The 21633-nt window shown below is 63.4% G+C and overlaps 1 protein-coding gene and 1 long non-coding RNA gene across 2 annotated transcripts in view; both read right to left on the bottom strand.

Annotated features, from left to right (window-relative positions):
- Positions 1-4719: 4719 nt before the first annotated feature.
- Positions 4720-6953, bottom strand: LOC125432100. The gene is made up of 2 exons (XR_007244397.1): positions 6815-6953; positions 4720-6620 (listed from the first exon to the last, which is right to left on the bottom strand). It is a non-coding gene; the product is annotated as an uncharacterized LOC125432100 (long non-coding RNA).
- Positions 6954-9528: 2575 nt separating this feature from the next.
- CRYL1 (crystallin lambda 1) overlaps positions 9529-21633 on the bottom strand; it is a 53660-nt gene continuing 41555 nt past the window's right edge. The window contains exons 6-7 of the mRNA XM_048492418.1: positions 11887-11993; positions 9529-10256 (exon numbers count right to left, since the gene is read on the bottom strand). Of these exons, the coding sequence (XP_048348375.1) occupies positions 10128-10256; positions 11887-11993 (236 nt within the window). The 3' untranslated portion in view covers positions 9529-10127. The remainder of the gene's footprint in view (positions 10257-11886; positions 11994-21633) is intronic.

A 21633-nucleotide genomic window follows, 5' to 3' on the forward strand; every position in this document is an offset into this window, starting at 1 on the left:
AAAATGTGGTATTCGCTGCCACAGGATGTAGTGATGGCTACCGGCATAGACAGATTTAAAAGAGAATTAGACAGATTTCACTGAGGATAGGTTTATCAGTGGTTACTATCCATGGTGACTAAACCTCTATTTATGGCAGTAAACCTCTGAACACCAGTGCTAGGAGGCAACATCAGGGGAAGACCTTTGTCTCTATGCCCTGTTGTTGGACCTCCAGAGGAACTGGTTGGCCACTATGTGAGACAGGATGCTGGACAAGATGGACCACTGGACTGATCCAGCAGGAATCTTCTTATGTGCTTATGTTCTTAAGACTGCAGTGGACAAAATCAGTTTTTTTAATCTGCTGTTTACATAAATTAGAATTAATAGAAAAAGAGCTCTAATGAAAAGTCTCCCACTGTTAAGTTTCTCTTCAGCTCTCAAAGTGTCACAAATTGGACATGACTAGTTATAAAAACAAAGTCTCCGTTCTGAAGAGTGAAACAGGTTTGGACAAGAATCTTAATGACAGAGGTAAGTCAAAAAGAAATAATAATTAGCAGGCCGTTCAACTGGCCGTTGAAGATAGGTGAAATTTCCACTAGTCTTCAAAGAGGCAAAGAAATTACTGACCAAAATTTATGACACCTCATGCCAAGTGATCTCATATTCCCTCAATATTATAAACGAAAACTTGTTTTTCTTGAAATAAAATAGTCAAATTGCCAACCCTGCTGTAGACATCATGACATCTCTAAATGTAATAATAAAAGAACAAAATAATACTTACATAAACTTAAAAATATGTTGCAAATTTATCTCATTAACCACTAGCTAACTTTGCCAGTGAAGACAATTAAGCTTCTCTGCTGAGGCTAGCCAATTTTTCTCTTTTGTTCTCTTAGTCTGAATCAAACTATTTCATGACCAATAGGATCAGGATAATGCTGGTTGGATCCAGGAGTCCATCAGTGGAAGACACTGATGGTCACCTGTCTTCTAGGCCTTTCCCTCCCCCCAGCAATGGGGAGGGGGAAGGGGGCAAAATCACTTCTTTCCTCCTCTGCAAGCAGAACTATGCTGTCAGAAGAAGGGTGTGACTTTGCCACCCTCCTTACTGTATCCTGTCCACCTGCAAGGCTATTAATCCCAGGGCCCAGGGGGACATATGGGGTCAAATGTCCCTGGGCTGCAGCCATTTAGTCACATGGGGGGGCAGAAAATCCCCCTTATACCTCTCCTTCCCAGGTCCATACTCTGACTTGGTGCAAAAAAACCCTTTTGGTTGTGGTGAGGGAGGGCAGCCGCCCATGGGGGGGGGGGGCTCAGATTTTGTACCGGGCTACATTTTCCCTAGATACGCCTCTGATTACTCCACATTGGATCCATAACCCCAGGGAATAAACTTTTCCAGGACTGGAAAGGATTGCTCGATGGGTAGTGATCTGTGGGCCTTGTGCAGTCCTTGGGGTGGATGCAACCCATGGTCTACAAATATATAATATTATTATGTGTATGATGCAGTTATATTTTATGCCATGTGCTAATACGTTTTTGCTATTTGCTGTTCCGTTAAGAAATGTTAATATTGTTGATATGCTATGTTTAGTGATGTTTGATTATTGAAATTGGGACTATGGTTTTGGGGTTGTTGCTATTCATATTTATTTATTGTTCATATTTGCTGTTTGATGTTCTTATTAATTGGTCTGTTATTCTGTTTTGTTGGTTGTCAACCGCTCTGAGCCCTACAGGGGAGAGCGGGGTACAAGTCAAATAAATGAAATGAAAATGAAATGAAATATGGTCTAAGAAGATACAACACTATCCTCTTCTTAAAGGGATGGAGTAGCCATAATCATAACTCTCCTCCTCACACTCTCTAACAAGGAAGGAGGAAGCAGGGATGGTAATCCCCCACTTATCACTCACTAGTTTATACTGCACAGTGCACCCTCAAGGGATTACACAAAAACCCACTAGAAATCAGTTTGTCTCTTATTACATTTATTAGACCGCCCACCCCTGAAGGGCTCTGGGCGGTGTATAACAGCAACAAAGGGCAATACATAATAAATTTCAATCCTAAAACAACATTAAAACTCTTTAAAAGACCATAACATCATAAAACATCATAAAACCCATACTAATTATTATCGATGGCGACCGAACCTAAAGCTAAAACCGGGAGGGGACTTGTGTGTAAGAACTTTCAAACTGATCTAGCTAGTGTCAATAGAAGCCACTAATACTGATCTACTTATGGGATTATCCTATCACCTTTCCCAGCAGTGTACTTCAAGTAACTATTTACTGTACACATCATCACTGAATTGCTCTTAAACACCTTTACTCCTGGTATACGACACTCCAATTCTACAACAGTTTAAGCAATCCTATTGCATGAGCTCATGATATCTACAACATTCTTAATGTACCTCAAGCCATAGCCTTCAACTGTGGTTTTAAGAGAAAAGTAATTACAGCTTGAAATCTTTACAAAATTCCAGGTCAGCCAGGAACTATTTTCAATGGCCTTGGCAATTCTTAGCCACCCTTTTATTTCTGGGATTTGTAAAACAGTGATTTATTAACAGAACTGCTGTATCGATAGGGAAAAAGTTACCTATGTTTAATCTTAGGAAAAGAGCTGTATAAATATAAAGCAATGAATTGGTATGAAAAGAATTATTATGAATAGATCCAAGTGATTTTTCATTTAGTTGTTTTTTATTTGGTTTGCAGACATTTCATGTTTTTTAAGCAGACATTTTATACCAGAACTGACTTGAAACCCTTTGCAAAAGGGACTGCATCTTTGCTGTAATAGCAGAATTGAGATTTTCCTTTCTAGGATCTACAGCAGTGTTTCCCAACCTTTTCGAGGTCAGGGTACCCTTGACCTCTCTTCATATCTCATGGTACCCCTGCCATCCCCCCACCTTCCCCTCCCAGGGTGAAGGGAAGCACTGGGGTGGGGGGGAAGTGGCTGCTGACCTTGCGGCAGGCCCTGCCCCCTGGGCCAGCTCCATGACCTTGTTGGCGCCGGTGGGACACCACAAAAATGAGGGGGGGCAGTAGTGTTTCTGCGGTACCCCTGGGACATGCTCACGGCACCCCAGGGTACCACGGTACCCTGGTTGAGAATGGCTGATCTATAGTGTGGCGCTGATGGGCGCTGTGGCACCCACTGACACCTTTTCTGGCACCTGCAAAGTGTTCGTAGGAAGTGGGTGGAACCAGGTAGGAGTTTTGCCAAGCAAGGCTCCTGATTAACTATTGAAGATTTGACCAGCTGTGCAGTTTTTTTAATTGTTGCTTTGGTCAGGACTGCCACCATGGCCCAAGGACATGCACTGTGTTACTTAAATTAATCTGTGGCACCCATTTTGTGGCTGGCCCCTCCTCCTGCAGCAGCCATTTTGTTAACTGCATCCACCATGCCATATTAGATTTCAAATGGGCCTGCAGACTCAAAAAGGTTGGGGACCTGTCTTAGAGCATGGATATACTCCTATTCAGGAATGCAGGCAAAATTGTATGGAGGGCTGAGTGCTGTAGGGAGGCAAAGAAGAAAGCTTTCACCTAGATAAGCAGCTGGATAAGATTTGGACTGTTTATAACATGTGAACACTTACTTTGCTTTTATTAATGTACCAATACCATCTTAGCAAAAAGTTCTAACTTCGATGAAGCCTGACTCTTCACCAGGATATGCACTATCTCAGGGGTAGGGAACCTGCGGCTCAAGAGCCGCATGCGGCTCTTCTGCCCTTGCACTGCGGCTCCACAAGCTGAGCTGCCGGCTTCATCCTTGCCCACCCTGCAGGCAGCAGGGCGGGCGCACCAATTGCCCCACAGCCGGCTGGGCCGCGCCGCGGGCTTCCCCTCTCGCCCGCCCCGTTGGAGCGGGGTGGGTGCTTTCCTGGCGGCCGGTGAGGCCGAGCCGCCGGCTTCATCCTTGCCCGCCCTGAAGGCAGCAGGGCGGGTGCACCAATTGCCTGCGGCCGGCTGGGCAGCGCCGCGGGTTTCCCCTCTCGCCCACCTTGTTCGAGCGGGCGGGTGCTTTCCTGGCGGCCGGCAAGGCCGAGCCACTGGCCCCATCCTTGCCCGCCCTGCAGGCAGCAGGGCGGGTGCATCCATGCGCTTCTCAGAATGAGTGGAGTAAAAGGTAAAAAAAACCCAATATATACAGTGTTATCTTTAGTTTAAATGTCAAAAATTATTTGCGGCTCCAAGTGTTTTCTTTTCCCGTGGAAAACGGGTCCAAATGGCTCTTTGAGTGTTAAAGGTTCCCTACCCCTGCACTATCTGAAGTCAGGGGAAACAGCCATTTTTAAATTTTCCACAGGTGCTCATCGCCTTGCTGCAGTGCATTTTTTTTCTTTAGCTTCTCTGTTTCCTTTTAACGTTAATACCACCTAGCTGTTTTTCAGTACTCGGTCACTGAGATTCGTTTTAAAAGCCATCTGTGAATTGCCTGTCTGTTGTGACAATTGTAGCAACATGGTGGGATGCATAAGGAACTGAGTTGTCTAAAGGTACCAAATGAGTTATGGACTCAGATGCCATGAACTAATTGCTGCAAAAATTAAACAACCCTGTTCTACATATATATTGTGGTAACCAGAGAAGTAACCGCACAGTGTCAAAAATGTACTGCTTGAATTCACACTTAGTGTTTCTCAAACTCAGATTCAGAACTGATATCAAAATATCAACACAAACTAATGGGAATTTCATCAGAAATATTTATTGAAAAGCAAAGCATTGGCATAGAAATATTTAACATAGCAAGAGAGTTTCAATGATTTCAGAACACTCACAAGTAAGAACAAAATGAGTTGCTTTAACACTGCAATATTTAACGAAACAAAATTAATGTTAAGGCAGTGGGTTTTTTTCAAAAGTATTATATATTCACCATAAAGTAGTTTAGATCATGAATGCAAGTTCTCTCTCAATTACACCTGAAAATGAAGTTTTATACAACACCGAGTTCTAGCATAATGGGAGTACATTCAGGTGGAAAATACAGGTAGTATTTTACCTAGTCACGTTGTTACCTCAGTCCAGAGTTTAAATATCCTCTCAAAATGTAATGTGGGAAGATTAAGTCATGAAGGAAAATCCAGAAGTCTCCCCCATGTTACGTAAACGTAATGTAGCAACAAGCCCTTACAGACACCATCTACATTTCTCAGTTCTGTAGCCTCTGGGGCATCAACTTCTGCTTTCAGTGGCAAAGGTCACTGGTTCATTCCCTACTGTATATTTTACAAAGATGACCTTTGGCAAGACTTCCAGACACAACAAGGCAATGACTAACCAGCAAAGGTTCCAACAAGATAATCTGGTTCGTCACAGGAAAAAAAACCTTTTAAAACCTCATGTCACAGTGGCTGCCAGTAAGAATCCCTTCACTTGTAGAACAAGAAGCAGAAAGTTCGACTTAAAGACACACACACCCAAGTCATAACCTGTACCAGTATTCAAGCAGCTTGGCAACCGCCGAGGTACAGAATATCTGTTCTTGAAATGGAATGTCTAAATGTCCCCCAACCACAAAAGCCACTTGGAATGAAGAAGCATGTAAATGAACACTTTCCTCATGCTGTTATGGGGTATCACTGGCAGCCAATGCTTGTTTCCTGCTTGGGAGGAAGGCTCGAATACATGTGATGCTAAGAGTTCTGGGAGTGGTACACATAGCATTAGATTTTTTTGAAGAAATCATGTGCCCACAATTCCAGCTGCAGTGCCAAGGGAGGAGTGGATTTAACCTCCCCCCCCCCCCCGTTGTTTTCACAGTCAGACCCAGGAAGATATGGTTTGCCCACTGGAGCAACAACAGCCTGAACAGCAATGCCCCAGAGGCATTTCACATCGGGGAAATGGTACACACCCTTGATTGGAATAACTCCTTCCCTGGTGATTTTTAAAGGAAAATAAATGTTTCGAGTACTATTTGTAGAATTCCCAGCATCACATACAGTTGAGCCTACGGCCAATAATACAAAGACCTTCTATAAGACTGTGAAAAGGCTATTACTGTACTTGAGAGTCCCTTCGCCTCTGAAGTAACCACAAGGGAAGGAGAGATGGAAAGAATTTGGCTCAGAAACAATGTGCTACTTTAGCATGCTGCCTCTGCGTGCCTCCCCTCAATGATTGTTTTGAGAATTAATCTACCATTGACAGGTGGGATTAAGTTCAGGCTTTCTCTGAGCCCATCCTGTGCTACTTCTAATGACTGGTTCATTGCTGGGAAAATAGAAGGAGAAGCAAAAGAATAAAAGAGTCCTTCCTCCCCTTCTCTCAATCACTTGTGAGTTCTCTCTTGTATGGGCTATTTCTGAATTGTGTTAATTTTTGGGGGGGATGTGCACTACAAGATAAAGCAGCAGCAAAATCTTTGTAAACTTCAGCTTACTTTTATGTTGTTGCTAATCATGTGGTGTTGACATCAGACTAAGCACCTCAGGATTTAATTCAGCCTTTTAAAAACCACGCTTTAATCTTTACTTCTGATCCCATTCATGTTTATTCAGACACTAGTCTCTTAACGAGACCTTGCTTCCAAGTCATTATGTTTAGGATTGCCGCCAAAGATCCTATAGCAGCTGTCACGTTCACCCCTGCCAAATTTATGATTGAAGTTCTTTGCAAGATTGGCATTTGATAGGTTTATGGCCAGTAGGACTGGCCAATGTAAGTTTTATTTTTATTTGTAATTTGCATTTCTGATCTGCAGAAATGCGCATTTCTGATCTGCTTGTGGTCTGTGGCTGTCACAGCTGATACAAACTTAGTATCAGTGTCACTACGGTACCTGCCAAATTTATGATTGAAGTTCTTTGCAAGATTGGCATTTGATAGGTTTATGGCCAGTAGGACTGGCCAATGTAAGTTTTATTTTTATTTGTAATTTGCATTTCTGATCTGCAGAAATGCGCATTTCTGATCTGCTTGTGGCTCAGGAGCGTCAGCAGCTGATACAAAACTTCTAGTATCAGTGTCACTCATACGTGTACCTGAAAATTTATGATTGAAGTTCTTTGCAAGATTGGCATTTGATAGGTTTATGGCCAGTAGGACTGGCCAATGTAAGTTTTATTTTTATTTGTAATTTGCATTTCTGATCTGCAGAAATGCGCATTTCTGATCTGCTTGTGGTCTGTGGCTGTCACAGCTGATACAAACTTAGTATCAGTGTCACTACGGTAGTTGTAAATTATTGTTATTGCAAATGGGGTGATCGTGCAAGAGGACATTCCTGCAGCTCCTTTTCTGCTGCACCCCTCTAAGATTCCCCAAAATTCTCTACAGTAAATCAACAACCTCCAACATGAGGGTCAAAGTGGAGCATCTCCAGCAGGAATGGGGAATTTGCAAAAATCAGCCTTCACTCCAATCAGGAGAAACATTTGAAGAAGAGGAGGAGGAGTTTGGATTTCTACCCCACCTTTCTCTTCTGTAAGGAGACTCAAGGTGGCTTACAAGCTCCTTCCTTTCCTTTCTCCACAACCGACACCTTATTTATTTATTTATTTATTTATTTATTTTTGAGTGTAGGTGGGGCTGAGAAAGTTTGAAGAGAACTGTGGAGAAATGGCTCCCCCTCCCTTTTTTTTCTTTTGGCTCCCATTCTCCAACCAGGTACCAGAGATTTGGAGGACTTAGAAATCCCAGAGAAACATCAGGAAATGCTACCTGACCTAGAGGGAAATGATATCTTGACCCAGCCTGACCTGGTCAAAGGAGGGTGGGGTCTGGGATCTGATAAATTGAGGGGAAGAGAGCGGCGAGGCCTTCTTTGCTCAGGTCTCTCTGGAGGAGAGCAGAGCTCTTGCCTGAACTGGGAAGGTGGCAGCCATTTTCTGGACCATGTGCCAGGTAATATGAGCTCTTTGCCAATTGCAACATTTTAAGCTTTAAGGACCTACCCTGCTTTCTACCATCTCCTAGCCAGGGTATGTATTAGTGATAGGGGCAGGGGATTTGCATTTATATTGCCTTTTCTTTGGAAACCCTTGCTAAATCTGGTGCTGTGCTAAAACATATGGTAATCACTTTCTTTTTAATAAATGCTTTTTAAACCTTAGATGTGGAGGACAGTTCTCTGTACCACTTCTGCCCTACTGTCTTGGACACGCTATTTAAACCGGGAAGGCTGAGCAGCTTTTCCTCCAGGATCTCCAGTCTACCCTGTGGAACCCAGGAGAGGGGAACCAAGAGGAAACTGAGGCAGAGGCCTCGCAGTTGGAAAGGAAGCTGGGAAATCCTGATCTTCCCCAGCGGGCAGTCCTCAAATGATCAGGTGGTGGCAGCATACCCAGCGAGAAAGCTAGCCCTCCCCAGGAAAAGTCGGTAACTCCTGGGGGTGTGCAGAGTGCAAAATAGGGCCTGCCAGCCAAAAGCAAGCCCATTTTGCCACAAGAACTGTGACTAGCTCAAGGTCCCCCAAAAAGCTTCACATTTGGGAGAAGGGAAACAAATCTGGTTCATTAGCTAAGTCTGCACCGCTCCTGTGGAGGAGTGGGGAATCAAATACAGTCTGCCATTTTTAACCAGATTACAGTCTGCCATTTTTAACCACTAAACCACACTGGCAAAAGACCTCCTTGAACTCCAATCTTTTGGAACTTCCCTCTCCCCGGAACAATATTTAACCCTCTCACTGCAGAACTGAAATCAGCTAAAGACTTTTTAAAATTGCAAACGCTCTTTTAAAAAGCAAGTTCTTGTTAAACAACATTTACTATCTAATGATTCTTTACATTTTTATTGATATGTATATATTTTTTACATTGTAAAGAATGTAAAACTGGCACAAAAACTGGAAAACTGGCACAGAAACAGCCAAAGGAAAATAAAAACCCCATGTGTAATAACCTGGATTTTGACAAAAAAAATCAGTCTCTGTAAGAACTCACATGTACATATGAACGAGTGATTGAGACACTTGCTTGATTTTTGTCTCCACTACCCAAAGCCTAAAGAAAAGGAGCTCATAAGAATAATAATTCTCTCTCTTCAACTAGAATAGTGGCAGAATTGAGCTTTGCTAGCACTTATGTTTTCACACATGAAGCCACGTTTCAAAAGGTATGTTATCCTGCTGTTAACGTCAAGAGGAAGGTCTAATCAGAATCCTACTCCCAATATGAATACCAACAACCCAGAACAACACAACAAAGACTATGAAACTAAGCATACTTATTTGAAAGTAAAATCCATTAATGTGCACGAAATAGGAGTGTGTGCCTTCAAACCAAAGTTGACTTATGATAGCCCCATAGGGTTTTCAAGGCAAACGATGTTTGTGCGAGGTGGTTTGCCATTGCTGGCCTCCACGTGGGCTGAAAGAGTTCTGAGTGAACTAAATAGATTTAGGATTATGATGACTATAGAAAAGGCTGTGATGGTTTGCCTTGTCCACACAAAGATACATACAGATGAATTTAATCCATGGGAGCAACCATTTTAATGCTTGAAAACAGCGATCTTGGTTCAATCAATCCAAAAGCAAGGTCATAAAAAGTATAATATTATCATTACTTTATTGGTTCTAGACAAGCGCCTGTGGAAGTCTGCTTCGACCAAAATAAAAAGATTTTTCTGGCAACTTTAAAAAGTCTTTTGGCTCAAGTTTTTGCAAGCTGGACTACACTTTGTCAGATTCATGAACGCATTAAATGCTGTTAACATTCGAGATGATGAAAATACTAAGAAGAAATCCAAAGGAAAACATAAATCAGTACAATTAGGGATACATAGTGGCTGATGCACAGTTTGTGTTCTAAAATATAAGAAGCTACTTAAAATCCAAACAATCTGTCATTCCAAAGTATCGAAAACTGCAGTGTAACCAGCTATACCCCTTATATAGTGCTAATGAAACCTGTGCACCTGCCTTCAGCAGGCTCAAGGATGTGCCTTTAAAACATTATTCAGAAACAGGTTTCTGATGATGTTCAGATTAATTGCAATTAACTGACTACAGCAGTACAGATCAACTGGCTTTTGGCAACTGCAATTATCTTTTGTGTGTTGCATCACCCTTTCTTTCTGCACAATGCAGATATTTTGCCTGCGGAAAGCGTACACCCACTTGTATGCCTGATGGCAACTCATCCTGAGGTTTAATGTTTATGCGAATCATTGTGTTTTATTTCCTTTTTCAGCTTTGCCAAGCGAACCAGGCAGTTGTCTCGCCAGCGCCTCCTGGCATTCAAGTGCTCTGAATCAGGTGGAGTCTCTTCACACATTGCCTAAAACAGTAGGGAGAAATTGTAAGCTGGGAAGCTATTATTAAAGGCACCCTGACATCAGATATCATTGAATCCCTCGTATCCGTCTGCTTTTGATGATGCTCTATTACATAGGTGTCAAACTCGCGGCCCTCCAGATGTTATGGACTACAGTTCCCATCATTCCCTGCCAACATCATGCTGGCAGGGGATGGTGGGAACTGTAGTCCATAACATCTGGAGGGCCGCGAGTTTGACACCTGTGCTCTATTATATTCAGAGCAAGTATTGCAATAACAAACACTTGCCCACCAGGTTTGTTCCCAAGAAAACTTAAGAATGTATTTTCATGTATGAATAAATTACTCTACTAGATTTAAATACAGGGAAGCTGGCCACAATCTGCATCTCATCAATAAAAATAAATTATACATTTTTAATTTTCTACTCATTTACATGGAGGCAAAGGACCTTTACAATCAGTTGGCAAAAAAAGAATCCTTCCACTGAGGTTTATATTTATGGACATAAAGCATTGTCTCTTCATAGACATCACAAATTTAGATGAAGAAGAGTTGATTAATATCCCCCCTTTCTCTCCTATAATGTGACTCAAAGGGGCTTACAAACTCCTTTCCCTTCCCCCCCACAACAAACACCCTGTGAGGTAGGTGGGGCTGACAGAGCTCAGAAGAAGTGTGATTATGTAGCCCAAGGTCACCTAGCTGGCGTGTGTTGAAGTGCACAAGCTAATCTGAATTCCCCAGATAAGCCTCCACAGCTCAAGCGGCAGAGCGGGGAATCAAACCTGGTTCCTCCAGATTAGAGTGCACTTGCTCTTAACCACTACACCTCTGCTGTTTTATAAAACTTGGTTTGTTGAAGTAAATGACACTAGGGTATACAATTGAGGCATTCTGCTATTATTTTGGCCATGTATAGAAAAGAGGGTAGGCATGAACTATTGGAGATGCTGTTACTATGAAGGTAAGAACCAAGACACAAACTCAGATTATGTGGGCAGGTAACAGAACAGTGACTGTGAAATGGTGACGTGTTTTGAAATTACTGACTGCTTTTGTGGGGAGGCCAGCTTCTCTTGGAGGGAGGGGGGTGACGCTATATAAGGGTTTTTGTAATCCAAATGAGCAAATTTATTCCATGACATGATAATCAAAACTTGACAAAAATTGAGTATTTTGGATAATAAATATTACCCAAATCCAAACACAACGAGGTCTTTAAACATGTATCTTGGCTCTTTCTGTATTTTTTTCTCTTTTAGACAAGCCACATTGCCTTGCCTTTAATTGGTGTGTGCCAAAATACTATAGCTAGTACATATATTGGGAGTCAGCATGTTATAGTGGTTAAGAGCAGAGGACTCCAATCTGGAGAACTGGGTTTGATTCCCCACTCCTACACATGAAGCCTGCTGGGTAACCTTGGGCCAGTCAGGATTCTCTCAGAACTCTCTGACCCAACTACCTCACAAGGTGTCTGTTGTGGGGAGAGGAAGAGAAAGAAATGTGTACGCCCTTTTGAGACTCCTTACAGGAGAGAATGGCACAGTATAAATCCAAACTCCTCCTCTTCTTCCATTAAAATGATGCAAAATGCAAAACAAAATTACTTCCATTTTCACACATACCGTATTGATCTTCTCTTCTGCTGCTCCGGCAAAATCTGGTATTGGCCCAAAGCTTTTTAAGACACGTATCATTCCTTCACGGTATCTCTCACAATAATTGAGCATTCCTGAAACAGAACAGAAGACTGCTAGTTTTTCTTAAGAACAAAACTTTACAAAAATTTTGCACATACAACAGAAGACTAATTTATATTCTGTTAAAAATATTTTTATGGAGCCTTTCCACTCAGGATCCCCAAGACAGCAAACATGAAAGCATTAAAACATCTGGCCAATTAAAAACATGTAAAGTTATAAAAAGAATTTAATATAAACCCAAACATCACCAGATCCAAGGAGGAGGGTTAATACCCAATATTGGAGGTATATCAACCCCACCCCCAGAGTCTTTACTTACTGGTGGAAGATACTGATAGAGGGAGACAGAAAGTCAAATCTCATTGGGCAGGAAGTTCCAACGTTTCGGTGCCATGACCAAGAAAGCCTTTTCCCAAGTCGTCATCACCTGTCTAGCTCCTGTTTTGGTTGCCCCTGCCTAGCCTCAGTTGTCAGGGGCAACCAAAGCAGGGCCTCTGAGGAGGACCAGAGAGAGTAGACAGGTTCATAAGGGAGAAGGCAGTCTGCACAAGGCCTTAAAAGCCAATACAAGCACTCTGAATTGAACCCAGAATCAAAGTAGATTAAACAAGACTGGACCGATACGGTTCCCATGACCCACTCCAATCAGCACTCTGGCTGCAGCATTCTGAACCAACTGCAGCTTCCAGACAGTCTTTAATTTGCAGAATAATCACCCTGCAATTTATTTGTTTTAAACACTTATGCCATCCCACCTCCTCAGCCTCAAGTTAGCTCACAAAGCAGCAACAGCTACAAAGACACAAAAAACCCCCCCCCCACCCCCCCCCCCCCCCACCCCCCCCCCCCCCCACCCCCCCCCCCCCCCACCCCCCCCCCCCCCCACCCCCCCCCCCCCCCACCCCCCCCCCCCCCCACCCCCCCCCCCCCCCACCCCCCCCCCCCCCCACCCCCCCCCCCCCCCACCCCCCCCCCCCCCCACCCCCCCCCCCCCCCACCCCCCCCCCCCCCCACCCCCCCCCCCCCCCACCCCCCCCCCCCCCCACCCCCCCCCCCCCCCACCCCCCCCCCCCCCCACCCCCCCCCCCCCCCACCCCCCCCCCCCCCCACCCCCCCCCCCCCCCACCCCCCCCCCCCCCCACCCCCCCCCCCCCCCACCCCCCCCCCCCCCCACCCCCCCCCCCCCCCACCCCCCCCCCCCCCCACCCCCCCCCCCCCCCACCCCCCCCCCCCCCCACCCCCCCCCCCCCCCACCCCCCCCCCCCCCCACCCCCCCCCCCCCCCACCCCCCCCCCCCCCCACCCCCCCCCCCCCCCACCCCCCCCCCCCCCCACCCCCCCCCCCCCCCACCCCCCCCCCCCCCCACCCCCCCCCCCCCCCACCCCCCCCCCCCCCCACCCCCCCCCCCCCCCACCCCCCCCCCCCCCCACCCCCCCCCCCCCCCACCCCCCCCCCCCCCCACCCCCCCCCCCCCCCACCCCCCCCCCCCCCCACCCCCCCCCCCCCCCACCCCCCCCCCCCCCCACCCCCCCCCCCCCCCACCCCCCCCCCCCCCCACCCCCCCCCCCCCCCACCCCCCCCCCCCCCCACCCCCCCCCCCCCCCACCCCCCCCCCCCCCCACCCCCCCCCCCCCCCACCCCCCCCCCCCCCCACCCCCCCCCCCCCCCACCCCCCCCCCCCCCCACCCCCCCCCCCCCCCACCCCCCCCCCCCCCCACCCCCCCCCCCCCCCACCCCCCCCCCCCCCCACCCCCCCCCCCCCCCACCCCCCCCCCCCCCCACCCCCCCCCCCCCCCACCCCCCCCCCCCCCCACCCCCCCCCCCCCCCACCCCCCCCCCCCCCCACCCCCCCCCCCCCCCACCCCCCCCCCCCCCCACCCCCCCCCCCCCCCACCCCCCCCCCCCCCCACCCCCCCCCCCCCCCACCCCCCCCCCCCCCCACCCCCCCCCCCCCCCACCCCCCCCCCCCCCCACCCCCCCCCCCCCCCACCCCCCCCCCCCCCCACCCCCCCCCCCCCCCACCCCCCCCCCCCCCCACCCCCCCCCCCCCCCACCCCCCCCCCCCCCCACCCCCCCCCCCCCCCACCCCCCCCCCCCCCCACCCCCCCCCCCCCCCACCCCCCCCCCCCCCCACCCCCCCCCCCCCCCACCCCCCCCCCCCCCCACCCCCCCCCCCCCCCACCCCCCCCCCCCCCCACCCCCCCCCCCCCCCACCCCCCCCCCCCCCCACCCCCCCCCCCCCCCACCCCCCCCCCCCCCCACCCCCCCCCCCCCCCACCCCCCCCCCCCCCCACCCCCCCCCCCCCCCACCCCCCCCCCCCCCCACCCCCCCCCCCCCCCACCCCCCCCCCCCCCCACCCCCCCCCCCCCCCACCCCCCCCCCCCCCCACCCCCCCCCCCCCCCACCCCCCCCCCCCCCCACCCCCCCCCCCCCCCACCCCCCCCCCCCCCCACCCCCCCCCCCCCCCACCCCCCCCCCCCCCCACCCCCCCCCCCCCCCACCCCCCCCCCCCCCCACCCCCCCCCCCCCCCACCCCCCCCCCCCCCCACCCCCCCCCCCCCCCACCCCCCCCCCCCCCCACCCCCCCCCCCCCCCACCCCCCCCCCCCCCCACCCCCCCCCCCCCCCACCCCCCCCCCCCCCCACCCCCCCCCCCCCCCACCCCCCCCCCCCCCCACCCCCCCCCCCCCCCACCCCCCCCCCCCCCCACCCCCCCCCCCCCCCACCCCCCCCCCCCCCCACCCCCCCCCCCCCCCACCCCCCCCCCCCCCCACCCCCCCCCCCCCCCACCCCCCCCCCCCCCCACCCCCCCCCCCCCCCACCCCCCCCCCCCCCCACCCCCCCCCCCCCCCACCCCCCCCCCCCCCCACCCCCCCCCCCCCCCACCCCCCCCCCCCCCCACCCCCCCCCCCCCCCACCCCCCCCCCCCCCCACCCCCCCCCCCCCCCACCCCCCCCCCCCCCCACCCCCCCCCCCCCCCACCCCCCCCCCCCCCCACCCCCCCCCCCCCCCACCCCCCCCCCCCCCCACCCCCCCCCCCCCCCACCCCCCCCCCCCCCCACCCCCCCCCCCCCCCACCCCCCCCCCCCCCCACCCCCCCCCCCCCCCACCCCCCCCCCCCCCCACCCCCCCCCCCCCCCACCCCCCCCCCCCCCCACCCCCCCCCCCCCCCACCCCCCCCCCCCCCCACCCCCCCCCCCCCCCACCCCCCCCCCCCCCCACCCCCCCCCCCCCCCACCCCCCCCCCCCCCCACCCCCCCCCCCCCCCACCCCCCCCCCCCCCCACCCCCCCCCCCCCCCACCCCCCCCCCCCCCCACCCCCCCCCCCCCCCACCCCCCCCCCCCCCCACCCCCCCCCCCCCCCACCCCCCCCCCCCCCCACCCCCCCCCCCCCCCACCCCCCCCCCCCCCCACCCCCCCCCCCCCCCACCCCCCCCCCCCCCCACCCCCCCCCCCCCCCACCCCCCCCCCCCCCCACCCCCCCCCCCCCCCACCCCCCCCCCCCCCCACCCCCCCCCCCCCCCACCCCCCCCCCCCCCCACCCCCCCCCCCCCCCACCCCCCCCCCCCCCCACCCCCCCCCCCCCCCACCCCCCCCCCCCCCCACCCCCCCCCCCCCCCACCCCCCCCCCCCCCCACCCCCCCCCCCCCCCACCCCCCCCCCCCCCCACCCCCCCCCCCCCCCACCCCCCCCCCCCCCCACCCCCCCCCCCCCCCACCCCCCCCCCCCCCCACCCCCCCCCCCCCCCACCCCCCCCCCCCCCCACCCCCCCCCCCCCCCACCCCCCCCCCCCCCCACCCCCCCCCCCCCCCACCCCCCCCCCCCCCCACCCCCCCCCCCCCCCACCCCCCCCCCCCCCCACCCCCCCCCCCCCCCACCCCCCCCCCCCCCCACCCCCCCCCCCCCCCACCCCCCCCCCCCCCCACCCCCCCCCCCCCCCACCCCCCCCCCCCCCCACCCCCCCCCCCCCCCACCCCCCCCCCCCCCCACCCCCCCCCCCCCCCACCCCCCCCCCCCCCCACCCCCCCCCCCCCCCACCCCCCCCCCCCCCCACCCCCCCCCCCCCCCACCCCCCCCCCCCCCCACCCCCCCCCCCCCCCACCCCCCCCCCCCCCCACCCCCCCCCCCCCCCACCCCCCCCCCCCCCCACCCCCCCCCCCCCCCACCCCCCCCCCCCCCCACCCCCCCCCCCCCCCACCCCCCCCCCCCCCCACCCCCCCCCCCCCCCACCCCCCCCCCCCCCCACCCCCCCCCCCCCCCACCCCCCCCCCCCCCCACCCCCCCCCCCCCCCACCCCCCCCCCCCCCCACCCCCCCCCCCCCCCACCCCCCCCCCCCCCCACCCCCCCCCCCCCCCACCCCCCCCCCCCCCCACCCCCCCCCCCCCCCACCCCCCCCCCCCCCCACCCCCCCCCCCCCCCACCCCCCCCCCCCCCCACCCCCCCCCCCCCCCACCCCCCCCCCCCCCCACCCCCCCCCCCCCCCACCCCCCCCCCCCCCCACCCCCCCCCCCCCCCACCCCCCCCCCCCCCCACCCCCCCCCCCCCCCACCCCCCCCCCCCCCCACCCCCCCCCCCCCCCACCCCCCCCCCCCCCCACCCCCCCCCCCCCCCACCCCCCCCCCCCCCCACCCCCCCCCCCCCCCACCCCCCCCCCCCCCCACCCCCCCCCCCCCCCACCCCCCCCCCCCCCCACCCCCCCCCCCCCCCACCCCCCCCCCCCCCCACCCCCCCCCCCCCCCACCCCCCCCCCCCCCCACCCCCCCCCCCCCCCACCCCCCCCCCCCCCCACCCCCCCCCCCCCCCACCCCCCCCCCCCCCCACCCCCCCCCCCCCCCACCCCCCCCCCCCCCCACCCCCCCCCCCCCCCACCCCCCCCCCCCCCCACCCCCCCCCCCCCCCACCCCCCCCCCCCCCCACCCCCCCCCCCCCCCACCCCCCCCCCCCCCCACCCCCCCCCCCCCCCACCCCCCCCCCCCCCCACCCCCCCCCCCCCCCACCCCCCCCCCCCCCCACCCCCCCCCCCCCCCACCCCCCCCCCCCCCCACCCCCCCCCCCCCCCACCCCCCCCCCCCCCCACCCCCCCCCCCCCCCACCCCCCCCCCCCCCCACCCCCCCCCCCCCCCACCCCCCCCCCCCCCCACCCCCCCCCCCCCCCACCCCCCCCCCCCCCCACCCCCCCCCCCCCCCACCCCCCCCCCCCCCCACCCCCCCCCCCCCCCACCCCCCCCCCCCCCCACCCCCCCCCCCCCCCACCCCCCCCCCCCCCCACCCCCCCCCCCCCCCACCCCCCCCCCCCCCCACCCCCCCCCCCCCCCACCCCCCCCCCCCCCCACCCCCCCCCCCCCCCACCCCCCCCCCCCCCCACCCCCCCCCCCCCCCACCCCCCCCCCCCCCCACCCCCCCCCCCCCCCACCCCCCCCCCCCCCCACCCCCCCCCCCCCCCACCCCCCCCCCCCCCCACCCCCCCCCCCCCCCACCCCCCCCCCCCCCCACCCCCCCCCCCCCCCACCCCCCCCCCCCCCCACCCCCCCCCCCCCCCACCCCCCCCCCCCCCCACCCCCCCCCCCCCCCACCCCCCCCCCCCCCCACCCCCCCCCCCCCCCACCCCCCCCCCCCCCCACCCCCCCCCCCCCCCACCCCCCCCCCCCCCCACCCCCCCCCCCCCCCACCCCCCCCCCCCCCCACCCCCCCCCCCCCCCACCCCCCCCCCCCCCCACCCCCCCCCCCCCCCACCCCCCCCCCCCCCCACCCCCCCCCCCCCCCACCCCCCCCCCCCCCCACCCCCCCCCCCCCCCACCCCCCCCCCCCCCCACCCCCCCCCCCCCCCACCCCCCCCCCCCCCCACCCCCCCCCCCCCCCACCCCCCCCCCCCCCCACCCCCCCCCCCCCCCACCCCCCCCCCCCCCCACCCCCCCCCCCCCCCACCCCCCCCCCCCCCCACCCCCCCCCCCCCCCACCCCCCCCCCCCCCCACCCCCCCCCCCCCCCACCCCCCCCCCCCCCCACCCCCCCCCCCCCCCACCCCCCCCCCCCCCCACCCCCCCCCCCCCCCACCCCCCCCCCCCCCCACCCCCCCCCCCCCCCACCCCCCCCCCCCCCCACCCCCCCCCCCCCCCACCCCCCCCCCCCCCCACCCCCCCCCCCCCCCACCCCCCCCCCCCCCCACCCCCCCCCCCCCCCACCCCCCCCCCCCCCCACCCCCCCCCCCCCCCACCCCCCCCCCCCCCCACCCCCCCCCCCCCCCACCCCCCCCCCCCCCCACCCCCCCCCCCCCCCACCCCCCCCCCCCCCCACCCCCCCCCCCCCCCACCCCCCCCCCCCCCCACCCCCCCCCCCCCCCACCCCCCCCCCCCCCCACCCCCCCCCCCCCCCACCCCCCCCCCCCCCCACCCCCCCCCCCCCCCACCCCCCCCCCCCCCCACCCCCCCCCCCCCCCACCCCCCCCCCCCCCCACCCCCCCCCCCCCCCACCCCCCCCCCCCCCCACCCCCCCCCCCCCCCACCCCCCCCCCCCCCCACCCCCCCCCCCCCCCACCCCCCCCCCCCCCCACCCCCCCCCCCCCCCACCCCCCCCCCCCCCCACCCCCCCCCCCCCCCACCCCCCCCCCCCCCCACCCCCCCCCCCCCCCACCCCCCCCCCCCCCCACCCCCCCCCCCCCCCACCCCCCCCCCCCCCCACCCCCCCCCCCCCCCACCCCCCCCCCCCCCCACCCCCCCCCCCCCCCACCCCCCCCCCCCCCCACCCCCCCCCCCCCCCACCCCCCCCCCCCCCCACCCCCCCCCCCCCCCACCCCCCCCCCCCCCCACCCCCCCCCCCCCCCACCCCCCCCCCCCCCCACCCCCCCCCCCCCCCACCCCCCCCCCCCCCCACCCCCCCCCCCCCCCACCCCCCCCCCCCCCCACCCCCCCCCCCCCCCACCCCCCCCCCCCCCCACCCCCCCCCCCCCCCACCCCCCCCCCCCCCCACCCCCCCCCCCCCCCACCCCCCCCCCCCCCCACCCCCCCCCCCCCCCACCCCCCCCCCCCCCCACCCCCCCCCCCCCCCACCCCCCCCCCCCCCCACCCCCCCCCCCCCCCACCCCCCCCCCCCCCCACCCCCCCCCCCCCCCACCCCCCCCCCCCCCCACCCCCCCCCCCCCCCACCCCCCCCCCCCCCCACCCCCCCCCCCCCCCACCCCCCCCCCCCCCCACCCCCCCCCCCCCCCACCCCCCCCCCCCCCCACCCCCCCCCCCCCCCACCCCCCCCCCCCCCCACCCCCCCCCCCCCCCACCCCCCCCCCCCCCCACCCCCCCCCCCCCCCACCCCCCCCCCCCCCCACCCCCCCCCCCCCCCACCCCCCCCCCCCCCCACCCCCCCCCCCCCCCACCCCCCCCCCCCCCCACCCCCCCCCCCCCCCACCCCCCCCCCCCCCCACCCCCCCCCCCCCCCACCCCCCCCCCCCCCCACCCCCCCCCCCCCCCACCCCCCCCCCCCCCCACCCCCCCCCCCCCCCACCCCCCCCCCCCCCCACCCCCCCCCCCCCCCACCCCCCCCCCCCCCCACCCCCCCCCCCCCCCACCCCCCCCCCCCCCCACCCCCCCCCCCCCCCACCCCCCCCCCCCCCCACCCCCCCCCCCCCCCACCCCCCCCCCCCCCCACCCCCCCCCCCCCCCACCCCCCCCCCCCCCCACCCCCCCCCCCCCCCACCCCCCCCCCCCCCCACCCCCCCCCCCCCCCACCCCCCCCCCCCCCCACCCCCCCCCCCCCCCACCCCCCCCCCCCCCCACCCCCCCCCCCCCCCACCCCCCCCCCCCCCCACCCCCCCCCCCCCCCACCCCCCCCCCCCCCCACCCCCCCCCCCCCCCACCCCCCCCCCCCCCCACCCCCCCCCCCCCCCACCCCCCCCCCCCCCCACCCCCCCCCCCCCCCACCCCCCCCCCCCCCCACCCCCCCCCCCCCCCACCCCCCCCCCCCCCCACCCCCCCCCCCCCCCACCCCCCCCCCCCCCCACCCCCCCCCCCCCCCACCCCCCCCCCCCCCCACCCCCCCCCCCCCCCACCCCCCCCCCCCCCCACCCCCCCCCCCCCCCACCCCCCCCCCCCCCCACCCCCCCCCCCCCCCACCCCCCCCCCCCCCCACCCCCCCCCCCCCCCACCCCCCCCCCCCCCCACCCCCCCCCCCCCCCACCCCCCCCCCCCCCCACCCCCCCCCCCCCCCACCCCCCCCCCCCCCCACCCCCCCCCCCCCCCACCCCCCCCCCCCCCCACCCCCCCCCCCCCCCACCCCCCCCCCCCCCCACCCCCCCCCCCCCCCACCCCCCCCCCCCCCCACCCCCCCCCCCCCCCACCCCCCCCCCCCCCCACCCCCCCCCCCCCCCACCCCCCCCCCCCCCCACCCCCCCCCCCCCCCACCCCCCCCCCCCCCCACCCCCCCCCCCCCCCACCCCCCCCCCCCCCCACCCCCCCCCCCCCCCACCCCCCCCCCCCCCCACCCCCCCCCCCCCCCACCCCCCCCCCCCCCCACCCCCCCCCCCCCCCACCCCCCCCCCCCCCCACCCCCCCCCCCCCCCACCCCCCCCCCCCCCCACCCCCCCCCCCCCCCACCCCCCCCCCCCCCCACCCCCCCCCCCCCCCACCCCCCCCCCCCCCCACCCCCCCCCCCCCCCACCCCCCCCCCCCCCCACCCCCCCCCCCCCCCACCCCCCCCCCCCCCCACCCCCCCCCCCCCCCACCCCCCCCCCCCCCCACCCCCCCCCCCCCCCACCCCCCCCCCCCCCCACCCCCCCCCCCCCCCACCCCCCCCCCCCCCCACCCCCCCCCCCCCCCACCCCCCCCCCCCCCCACCCCCCCCCCCCCCCACCCCCCCCCCCCCCCACCCCCCCCCCCCCCCACCCCCCCCCCCCCCCACCCCCCCCCCCCCCCACCCCCCCCCCCCCCCACCCCCCCCCCCCCCCACCCCCCCCCCCCCCCACCCCCCCCCCCCCCCACCCCCCCCCCCCCCCACCCCCCCCCCCCCCCACCCCCCCCCCCCCCCACCCCCCCCCCCCCCCACCCCCCCCCCCCCCCACCCCCCCCCCCCCCCACCCCCCCCCCCCCCCACCCCCCCCCCCCCCCACCCCCCCCCCCCCCCACCCCCCCCCCCCCCCACCCCCCCCCCCCCCCACCCCCCCCCCCCCCCACCCCCCCCCCCCCCCACCCCCCCCCCCCCCCACCCCCCCCCCCCCCCACCCCCCCCCCCCCCCACCCCCCCCCCCCCCCACCCCCCCCCCCCCCCACCCCCCCCCCCCCCCACCCCCCCCCCCCCCCACCCCCCCCCCCCCCCACCCCCCCCCCCCCCCACCCCCCCCCCCCCCCACCCCCCCCCCCCCCCACCCCCCCCCCCCCCCACCCCCCCCCCCCCCCACCCCCCCCCCCCCCCACCCCCCCCCCCCCCCACCCCCCCCCCCCCCCACCCCCCCCCCCCCCCACCCCCCCCCCCCCCCACCCCCCCCCCCCCCCACCCCCCCCCCCCCCCACCCCCCCCCCCCCCCACCCCCCCCCCCCCCCACCCCCCCCCCCCCCCACCCCCCCCCCCCCCCACCCCCCCCCCCCCCCACCCCCCCCCCCCCCCACCCCCCCCCCCCCCCACCCCCCCCCCCCCCCACCCCCCCCCCCCCCCACCCCCCCCCCCCCCCACCCCCCCCCCCCCCCA

The sequence above is a fragment of the Sphaerodactylus townsendi genome, linkage group LG04 (assembly GCF_021028975.2).
Source record: "Sphaerodactylus townsendi isolate TG3544 linkage group LG04, MPM_Stown_v2.3, whole genome shotgun sequence".
Taxonomy (NCBI): Eukaryota; Metazoa; Chordata; class Lepidosauria; order Squamata; family Sphaerodactylidae; genus Sphaerodactylus; species Sphaerodactylus townsendi.